Source organism: Thunnus thynnus, chromosome 15 (assembly GCF_963924715.1).
Source record: "Thunnus thynnus chromosome 15, fThuThy2.1, whole genome shotgun sequence".
Taxonomy (NCBI): domain Eukaryota; kingdom Metazoa; phylum Chordata; class Actinopteri; order Scombriformes; family Scombridae; genus Thunnus; species Thunnus thynnus.
This window is the reverse complement of record NC_089531.1, coordinates 7,474,736-7,485,906: the sequence shown is the minus strand read 5'-3', so window position 1 is coordinate 7,485,906 and position 11,171 is coordinate 7,474,736. Positions and strand designations below refer to the sequence as shown.

General features: G+C 38.0%; 1 protein-coding gene across 2 annotated transcripts in view; it reads right to left on the bottom strand.

Annotated features, from left to right (window-relative positions):
* Nucleotides 1-398: 398 nt before the first annotated feature.
* pvrl2l (PVR cell adhesion molecule related 2 like) overlaps nucleotides 399-11,171 on the bottom strand; it is a 296,803-nt gene continuing 286,030 nt past the window's right edge. The window contains exons 7-10 of one of the 2 annotated variants that reach the window (XM_067612170.1): nucleotides 7,923-8,049; nucleotides 3,205-3,262; nucleotides 1,543-1,638; nucleotides 399-1,141 (exon numbers count right to left, since the gene is read on the bottom strand). In XM_067612170.1, coding sequence (XP_067468271.1) covers nucleotides 935-1,141; nucleotides 1,543-1,638; nucleotides 3,205-3,262; nucleotides 7,923-8,049 — 488 coding nt within the window. In that variant the 3' untranslated portion in view covers nucleotides 399-934. Of the gene's footprint in view, nucleotides 1,142-1,542; nucleotides 1,639-3,204; nucleotides 3,263-7,922; nucleotides 8,053-11,171 lie in introns of both variants that reach the window. The other variant, XM_067612169.1, reaches the window with a different exon arrangement.

The following is an 11,171-nucleotide window of genomic DNA, read 5'->3' as shown; positions in this document are numbered from 1 at the left end:
GACCAAATTCAGCTGTATGTCATTCAAACCAAACCAACCGTGGAAGAAGAATACTTTGAAAGGACTTCAAGGATAGTATTTTTACTTTTTCTGTGGTACGAGGCCGCTAGAGGAGCCTGATGTTTTATCTGTGCTCAGAGAGAGGAAAAAGATGTTTCAATCACTTTCCACGGCTGTAAACAGAAGACCCCAGGACTGGCAGACTCACATGTAACAATAACTTTGTGATGGGGATGTTGTACTGTATGTTCATGGCACAAAATGTTGCATATAAGATTTCTTACTGAATCCATTGAAGAAGCTGTTTGTTGTCTTGCTGTTTTTTTTGGTGGATATTTAGATTTACAAGCATCACACACGCAGTGTGCTGTGTGTTATTTAAAGTTATTTAGTGTTAATTGTTCCAGTTCACCTACATTGCAACACCTCTCAACCATGTAATTAACACATTGTAAAAGCCCACCTCATCATACGCAATGCACATATGACTTCACTGGCTATCAGGCTTTGCAGATATCATAGGTGTGTGCATCTCAAACTTTGCTCTTAAAACTTTGATATTTTGTATTTTATTTTTGTTTTTCTTCACCAGATATTTGGAATGTAATGCTGATGATGGACGAAAGCTTGTCACCCTTATTAACATACCTGCTCCTCAATAGATCCACTTGAAAATTAAAACACCGCTAAAACAGTTTTCATTGGGATATGTGGAAACCTAAAACTCCTAAATGTGCCCAGTAAAGAAAAATAAAATCAAATGCAAAACATCATGGTGCGCAGCTTAAAACTGTTTAAATTTTTCAAAAAGATGAATGTACAATACAATGTTTTTCTCTAATGTGGCAACAAGTGTGCTCGCCTTTGCTTTTCATGCAAATTTAGGTGACCTGGAACTTGCCCATATGCCTGCGATGATCTGCGGTTGCTGTGGCTACACATACATGGCGGGAGATACAAAGCTCTCGCCGCGAGAGATGTTGGCAGCCGGTGGCTCGTGACTGGATGATTCCATGTCGTTGCCGTGGTGACCATCAGTGGCATGTTCTTTGAGCTCATTGATGTTGCCGTATTTGGCCGAGTCATCCAGGACTGGCTGGGCGCCGCCATTCAGGGCTCCAGTGGTCTCGTCATCCAGGTTCTGCGAGGGCGAAGAGGTGTGTTTAATATAGTGTGTCATGGCGAATACACATATTGCAATACATCTAATTAGACAAATCAGATCAGATGAAGACTGCTGAGGTTCTCTCCCCTCACATGCCAGCATCAAATCTGCTGTACATACCCAAGGGATTATAAGATATTACATTTTTTTAACAATAAGACAGTTTGACACATTTTTATAATTAAATACAGCTTAATATTAATAACATTTGATTGATTGGTACACAGTAAAAACACCATGACGTCTCTGAAACACAGTGTGTGGCTGTCCAAACAGATATGGAACCAGCTGTGACTGAATGTGGCTCATGTGTCAGTGAGCAAAACATGCTTATGTATGTATGTGTGTGTGTGTGTGTGTGGGTGTGTGATAGTTACCGTGACAGGCTCTCTCCCGGTGGGCTCGTAGTAAACCTCTCCTGGACTGAGAGGTGCTGTCTCTGTGGCTGTGGGAGGCTCTGATGGCTTGTTCAGCTACATGCACAGAAACCACATGAGCATAGAGAAAAGAATATAAAACAGGAAACAATACAATAAGAGCACAGTCAAGTGGAGGAGAGAAGTGAAGACCTTGGAATAATGTATAAAAGGAAGTTAATATTAACAAGATAATAGAGCTGCAGAGTTGAGACTAAAAGCGAATCTGTGTAACCTGAAATAACACACTCTTCAATTTATAAGCAATAAAACACACATTTCAATACACTTTTAACACTACAGCCTTACTTTGTCTGGTAAGACCAGTTGCTATAGTGGTGACTAATGTAAGTAAATACTAGCAAACTTAAGCTAACTGTGTAACTGACAATAATGAACAGCTCTTCTCTATTTACGCCTCTGTCACATTTCATTTTAACACGTCAGAATAGCAGCTGACCAATCAGAATCTTGACAAATGAAGACGAATTCAGTGTGCGATACCACTTGTGGCCTCGGTTGCCACAAGTGAGAAAGTGACACAGTCTCGCTTTGAACGAGACCTCGGGTTTAGTACTACTTATTTTCACAGCTCGGGTCATTGACTCTATCAGACATGATTACACTGTACTCATCAAAGTAATTGCTGACATGTGAGAATTTAATCACACCTCTAAAAATAGATCAGACGGGCCGAGAGAGAGGTTGGTGTGAGCGGTCAGACAATTAAAGATTATGTAAACAAACTGCTTAGTTAGACAAATTTATTTCAAAGAGAAAACAAAGACAAACGGTGAAATGAATGCCCTTAACATCCTCAGTTCACAGGTTGTTTGTTTTTTTACATATTCACATTCACGTTTTTCCTCCAAATAAAGTGGTAGCTAATCTGACTAAATTGTCAGCTTATTTAACAACAACAACAACAAACTTGAACTTGACTGCTGTGAGAAATGACAGCAAAAACATTGTTTTGATCTGGTAAAACAACAAACAAATAAGATTTGTTTTCCATACTGCTTTAGTATATTCGATTATGAAGTCCAGGCATTGAAAGGACTTTAAAAGAAAAATGTTCAAATGCTTGTTCAAAGACTTGTGACTCGGCCTGGACTTGCCCTCACAGACTTGAGGCTTGGTTTGGATTTAAAAATAACACTACAGAGATAATTCTTTATTTCTGTCACATCGCTCTGACAGGGTTTTCAAAGACACACTGTCTAATAAACTTTCACTGTTGAACCCTGTGAACTTCCATTTCAGCCCTGGCATTTATAGCCATTTAGACATCTTTTATACATCTAATCAACATAAAATTGCAGAGTTTTAGTCTCATTACCTAATATGGTACAAGCACAACAAAATGTTATAGAATGATGGAATAAAATAAGTGAAGAGAGGAGGAGGAGGAAGAGGAGGACGACGAGAGGAGCACTCTAATGGAGCTCTTTACAAACCAAGCTAATTATTTCGACACACATAAGCCAACTCAGATCTCCAATCAATAGCCATTAGCTCCATTATGACTGCCCAAATGGACTGAGTGTGTGTATTTTGCGTGTGCGTGTGGAATATAATTGCAGTGACAATAAAGATTGATTTGAAGCCATGTCGACCACTCACCATCTCTGTCGAGCTGCCTGCCTTCACTGGGGGAGGGGGCTTGTGCTTGGGTGGGCCCCTGATTGGACGAAAGACAAGAGATAATGCGGTATTGATCGCTGCTATGTTAGGACGTCAGATTTCTTTGTATTAAATAGAAAAACAAGTCAGGCAACTGAGAGTGCACAGAATTAAAAATAAAGTCTTGAAATATTGGGCTCTCGAGATGTCCTATTGTGTTGTAATTCAATCCAGATTATATTCTACACATACAAGCATACAGCAATAAGGGAGATTTCTAAAATGCTGTTTACATTTGACTTCCAGTTGTTAAATGAAGGTGGATTAGGTCTTCACCAGTTCCTCATTATCTGTTTCATAGCTGCAATTCTAAGTTTCATGTATAGGTATCTGTTTATTTCTAATGTGAGATCAGATGGTGATGTACCTACAATAATACACTTTGGTTCAAGTGCTTGTTTAATTTGGAAAATGTTCATGATAGAAGTTATAAATAGTTGCCAGAACGTTATTAGTAATGGGCAGAAAAAGAACACATGCAAGTGATTTGAATTCTTTTTGCCACAGCTTCTCCAACAGTCTGGTTTAATGGATATTGTAAATTTTGATTGTATTTTTGGCCTGATGAAGAATCTTGTGTATATTTTCCACGAGTACTCCCTCCAATAGCTAGAATTTGTTGTTTTATGTATTGCTTCATACATGTTTTTCCAGTCTTCCTCTTTTAACTGTCCACCTAGTTCCACTTTGACCTGATTGTATCTTGTGTTTCAATATTATCCTATATATTAAGAGTATTATTGGTGTCCATATTTTAGTTTTTAAAAAAATCATAAATCTTGTTGAGGGGTGCTGCTCTTGGTTGCCTTCTCATTTTTGAAAATTGTTGATATAGTTTTTAAGTTGTAAATGTTTATAAAAAATTGACTAAATCAAATCAAATCTATTTGATATAGCTTTGAAAGAATTAAAAGCATTCTTGATTAGTATTTGGAATATATTTGCAGTTCTTTTGTTGACCAATCTTTTAACACATTATCCATTTTGTTTGGTTTACAATGAGATTTGTTGTTTATTTTATGTTTTTGACAATTTGTTTCCAATTATATATAGTGTTATTGGTCCATTTGTTTTACCCTTTCAATTGTGCAATAATCCTTCTTATCTATAAAGGGTAATGTCTTTATTGAAAGCGGAGCCAGATCTGTTTCTATCATAAACCACTTAGCTTTTTACTGTCAGTAGTCCATTTCATTATGATACTTATTTGAAAATAATAAGTCTGGGAATGATAATCCATGTTGTGTAGATTTTATTGATGTTTTCCTTTTGTTATTCCAGATAAAATTAATTATCATTTCATTCCATCTGTTAAAACTTTGTGGAGGATTTTTTAATTGAAATAGGAAGAGGAACTGTATCCACTCTACTAAAAATAAAATCAGGTATTGTTTTCCACCTGGTTAGATCTTGTTTAATTTTTTTCTCTAGATTCTGATAATTAACCTCATAGATTTTGCTTAAATCATCATGAATTATTATTCCTTGTAGTTTGGTTCCACTTAAATCTGAGGTTTTCTTTAGAGTCATCTGTCAGTTGTTTACTTACACATAGACTCACATTTACTGTCATTAACATTAGAAGTGAGAGTTCAGGAGAGGTAAAATATAGAATGACATCGTCTGCATATAATGCTAATTTATTACATTCCTGGCCTATAGTTCGCCTCTTTATTTTATCTTGCTGTCGCTTCAGCATCCATACACAGAGTGAAGATCAGTGCAGACAGTGGATCCCGTTGTCTGGTCCCCTTATATATATCAAAGTGTCTTGATAGAGTACCATTGACTCTCACTTGAGCGACTGGCTTTTTATACATTAATTTTAACCATGAAACAAATGTAGGCTGAAAAACAAATGCTTTTACTATTGTGAAAATACATGGCCACAAGACTCCTCTCCTGCGAACTTGAGTTTTGCTATAAAAAACTTTTACTATTCATTTTACTGTTCAGTTTTAGTAAAACTATTCAGTTTTACTAAACTTTAAACAAGATTGCAAATTTTCCATGCAGTTAATCTGTCCCAAAGAGTTATAATAAAACATATTATAACAATAGAAATAAAACAATAGACAAAGATGTGCAATATAATCATAAACATAAAGTCAACAGTATACTTGGCTTCCTGCTATGCTACCTTCGAACCTGGGTAGCTGATTTTTTTTATCCATGCATATCTCATTGAATAGGTAGTCTGTGTTGATCAGGACAAAAGACATGGAGACACAGATGGACTACCTTGAAAGTAAGTTCAGACAAAATAATATCCACATGTGCAACATCCCAGAGAAAACAGAGGGTAACTACATGATAAGCTAGAATTGACGGGGGATTTTAATATTCTCCGGACACACCGTACCTACAGAGAAAATACAGAACAAACCAGAACTGAACTATGATAAGAAGAAAAGAAAATACCACAGACGGCATGGGCAAAGAAAGTGACTCTGAATGGAATGAGGATCTTGTTCAATCATGACTTTACAACAAAAGTGAAACAACAGAGAGTCATGTACAAACCGACGAGAGACCAGCTGAGGAAGAAAAAATATTAAATCATATGTCATCACCCCAGCAAAGCTGAAAATCTTTTATGGCTATAGATCTTCAAAAACGTATGACAACCCAGAGACAGCATCTAAGGCTCTAAAAGAACTGGATATCACATGCGACAGAGCGAGTCATCAAACAAGTCCACAAAAGGAGGATGGATGGAATATACAACGTGGACAGAGGAGGGGGAGCAGAGTGCATGCAGGCCCAGGTGACACCGAGAAAAGACTGAATGTAGAGACACGTGAACGACACATTTATTTCGAATGGGCTGAAACATGAACAGCATACAGCTATAAGAAATAATGGGATAACCTAGTCCACATTGGGTAAAGGGAAAAATAACCTCTCTCTGCTTTTTGTTGATGTTGTTTTTTTGTTTGTTCTATTTATTCTAAATTAAGTAACAGCAGCAATAAACAGAGAAAAGGGTGAGAACCCCTGTGGAAGCCTTTTAGTTTTGCTTATGCTCATATAAAGATTAGGATGATATTTGCTTTCTAAAGGAGTTTCTCTTCATTTTTAATTTTTTTTCGAAAGACTACGTGTTGGCATGTCTAACACAGATCAGCTGGATTTTTGAGAACTAGACTTTTATTTCATTAAAAAAAAACAATTTCTGGCTTCTACAGGGCAGGAAAACCTCAATAAAACCTGACATCTCATGAAGTTTTTATGATTAACATCTTAGCGAACAACTCTCACATCAAGCAGATATGATGCATTATTAGCATTCATCTGAAGTTTCTGACTATGCACCTGATGAATGTAAGGTCTTCTTTCAGCTCTGGTTTGGTCTGCACCACTCTTAAGAAAAATCTCTCTTATTTAGCTGCTATGTGTTTGACTCCACCAGCTACGGTGGGTTTATTCGAGCTTGTTTGCTGGAAATGTTGATGCCCACATGGGGTTAAGAGAGCAGTTCAGGCAATGCTTGCCATACAGTAACATGAGGCTTTAATACCAAAACAAGCCCAAAAAGGGTTAAAAAATTCAGCAGAGCTGCTGAATTGGATGTTCTCTGGGTCAGCTGATTCAATGTTAATAACAAAAATATTGATTACTGCTGGTTTAAGATCTGTCAGCTTACCTTTAAACTACAATCATTTCAAGACAAGTCTGTAAATTCATTTATTTAAGCCCATTTTTAGACAAGACATTTACGATTTATTTTTTCGATCATATAAAGTTTATGCACGTATTTCTCATATCTCATATTTGCCGGCATCTCATCGCCTTGAAAATCTCTTTCAGCCCGATGATTTTTCCCCTCACTGCTCAGTTTTGTGCTTAGAAAGATCCCTAATATCTCTCTCACTGTAGCTCATACAATATAAAGTACTGTACCCTGGGTGTGAATCCTACAACGTGGGCTTCAATTGGAACCAGTTGTGCTGGAAACAAATCATGGATTGAGGCTTTAAGGAATGTAATTTTCCAGTAATTTGAGTTCAAAACAGAGCTCTGCGGTCATGCTTATTTTTATGAAATTTTATGAGACTGGCTCACTAATCGTTCTATTGCAACAGATACAGTTCATATATCTCATGACCCTGACCTTTGCAATCCTTATTTCTGGCTGCTTGTACTGTATTTTGGCAATCTTCATAAATTCCACATCAACCTACTTTAGTGACTGCATAAAAGAGTGTCAGCAACATAAACGGGTCTAATTAACCTCTCTGACTCAGCAAGTAGTTGCAAGACTTGGCTAAACTTCCCCACCGCAGGAAACAATGAATGTACTGTATATTTATTAAATTGTATACCCCGTTGTTCTACAGGAAGCCTCAGTGGGGAAAATCACCTCTTAAAACTGGTATTAAAAGCAGGGAAGGTTTTAATAAATTCCTATGTACAGAAACAACACAGAGGAGGAATTGCATGCAGTGAATGGGGAGCAGAGGACTGGGAGTAAGATCTCCAGTCGGCCTCACACCATAAACTTCAGGTCAGGATTTGTCTCCGAGCTATCTCTGGTGGGTCCCCTCATCACAAGTCATATGTTTTAATGAGCCTTAGTTCCAGAGGGGGGAGATTAATTTTGCTCAGGAGGTTAAACACACAACGAGATAGATGCAGAATTGCTAATGAAGACTTACTCTCCGTCCTCCTGGCGTTTGCGGATGAAGAAGATGATGCCGATGATGATGCCGATAAAGGCGAGGGCACCGAGAATACCGCCGATAACAGCACCGGTCGGTGGGCCTGGGGTGATCTGTTGCCTCTCTTCTTTAGTGGGAGACACAGAGAAGCAGAAGAGAGAGCAAGGGAGAGAAAAGAGAGAGACGAGTTTATTATCAATTAATTTAAATGACATGTGACTGCCTCTGGCACTTTAATGTTGCTCATTTGCAGTATTTGTATTTTTTATGTGTTTTGCTGCTGAGGTCTGTGTGAGAGAATAGTCTGTGGTTGTGTGAGTCAGCAGTATTTCATTATTAACTGTAGCTGAGAGAAAAACAGTTTGATTTTAATGATTTTAACGTAAAATGAACCATCACAAGAGGACATGTCATGAGTTGGCAAGTCGAGTTTCTATTCATTGTCAACACTGTACACATTATTGTGTTGTGACATTGAGGTTGCAGCCACCTAAATACAAAGAAATTCAATATGATTTCTTTTAAAATGAAAGCAGCTCAGAGCTTTTACGTCATATGCTAACACTCATCGATGCCATAAATCTTTGCAATGCAGCTTCACATCAGCTGAGTCTCATACTGACCTCGACATCTCCCTTCAATTAAGAGCCTGTTTATGATTTCCGGAGGCCGGTGAGGCATCTAAATTGACAGTAAAAGCCTCTCATTACAGTAGGGCTTTTATTTAAAAGAAAAAAAAAAGGCTGACAGCAGCTTCACACTGTACACAACAACCGCTGTAGATGCACCATCATTGACAATAACAGAGACTTTGGTAGAAACAACAAAGAGAGGGTTGAATGGTTTTCACATGTTGCATTGTCCTTTCATATTTAATCTGTGCCACTGAAGTAAGAGCACTCCACTTCATTGACACAGAGATGATAAAAGGATAATTACCCCTATGATTTCCACTCATTTAGCCTCACTACATACATTTAGCTGATGTTTGTATGAGTATTTACCTTAAAATGAAGCCAGTTTTGCTGCTGCTGCAAGAAAAAAAACTGTACTGCAATGGCTCTACAGTAGTTTATATCCTACCTTAAATTACAGCCCTTGAGACATGTTGAAATGCTATTGTACTCGTTTAAAGACATATTTGTGCCAATAAAAAATGTACTTTCTTTTCTTCACTCTCTAAAAGAAGTCTGCATTCTTTACTCTCTGCTCTCAGGCCAAGGATCCATTAGCCTTTAATGGCAATAAGAGCAAACACCTCAGTGTTGAAAAGCCAAATGCAGGTGGTGAAAAATAAATCTCCAGATTCACTATGACAATTATAAAGAGAGACTTTGCATATATAATTTGGAACTGAGAAATGCAAGGCGGTCCTTCTTCTCTGACATCATTGCCAAAAACAATAATAATGCATGTGCCTTGTTTGCTACTGTTGACAGGCTAACTAACCCTCCTGTGTCAGTAGCCTCTGAACCTCTATCCACCAAGGCCTGCAATGAATTTGCCTCCTTCTTCACAGACAAAATTCAAGAAAACTAGACAAGCAGTCAGTGCTTCCATATTAGGAACAGTATATATTACCCATGTATCCACTTAGAATCAATTCAAATACCATGACACAATTTTATCTGATCAACCACAAAAACCTGGAGGACATTATACAACATCTGAAATCGTCCTCCTGCTGCCTTGATATTCTGCCAACAGGCTTTTCCAAAAATGTTTCAAATTGCATGGCCTCAGATCTTCTACAAATTGTAAACATGTCTCTTCTCTCAGGTGTCTTCCCACAGGCCCTGAAAACTGCCATCACTGTCATCAAGCCCCTCTTAGAGAATAAGAATCTAGACACATCACTAATGGACAGTTATAGGCCCATATCAAACCTCCCGTTTCTAAGTAAAACCATTGAAAAAGCTGTTTTTCAATAGCTGAACAACTTTGTGGCACTAAACAACTGTTCTTATGTCTTCCAGTCAGGATTTTGACCACACCACAGCACTAAGACAGCTATTGTTAAGGTCTTCAATGACATCCACTTAAACACAGACAGAAGCAGAATTTCAGTCTTAGTATTACTGGATCTCAGCGCTGGATTTGACACAGTCGACCACTACATATTACTACACAGACCGGAAAACTGGGTGGGACTTTCTGGCACAGTACTGAACTGGTTTGAATCCTACGTAAAGGACAGGGACTACTTTGTGTCTATAGGTAATTACACATCTGAGCGGAAAAAAATGACCTGTGGAGTTCCCCAGGGCTCCATTCTCGGGCCTCTTCTGTTCAACATCTACATGTTTCCATTGGCTCAGATTGTGGAAAACTACAAAATATGTTACCATATTTATGCAAATTCTGCAGCCAGAAATCTTGGCATAGTCATGGACTCAGACCTGAATTTCAACAGCCACATTAAGACAATTACAAAGTCAGCCTACTATCACCTTAAGAATATAACAAGGATTAAAGGACTTATGTCTCAGCAGAATTTGGAAAAACTTGTCCATGCATCAGTAGACTCGACTACTGTAATGGTGTCTTCATAGGTCTCCCTAAAAAAATCTATCAGACAGCTACAGTTGATTCAGAACGCTGCTGCTCGAGTCCTCATTAAGACCAAGAAAGTGGATCATATCGCTCCAGTTCTCAGCTTCCTGTCTGTCAAAGAATTGGCTTTAAAATACTGCTGTGGGTTTATAAAGCACTACATTGTATAAGGCCAAAATACATTTCTGATCTGCTACGCTACGAGCCATCCAGACCTCTCAGGTCATCTGGGCAGATCTGCTTTCTGTCCCCAGAGTCAAAACTAAACATGGAGCAGCAGCGTTCAGTTTTTATGCTCCACATATCTGGAACAAACTCCCAGAAAACTGCAGGTCTGATGCAACTCTCAGTTCTTTTAAATCAAGGCTGAAGACTTTTCTGTTTGCAGCTGCCTTTTATTAAATTAAATAATTATTTATTTCTTACACCGCACTGTAACTCTTATTCTTGTATTGTATACCTGTCTTATTCTATTTTAGCTTGTTTTCTATTCTCTTGGCTCTTTAATGACTGTTTCTGGTTGTATTTGGGCTTGTGGTGTGTTTCTTTTGCACTTCGTCTCAATGCTTTTAATGTTTCATGTAAAGCACTTTGAATTGCCTTGTTGCTGAAGTGCGCTATATAAATAAACTTGCCTTGCCCTCACTTTTTCAAAACTGTTCACACAGCTCTCTTTACCAAAATGCAGCTCTG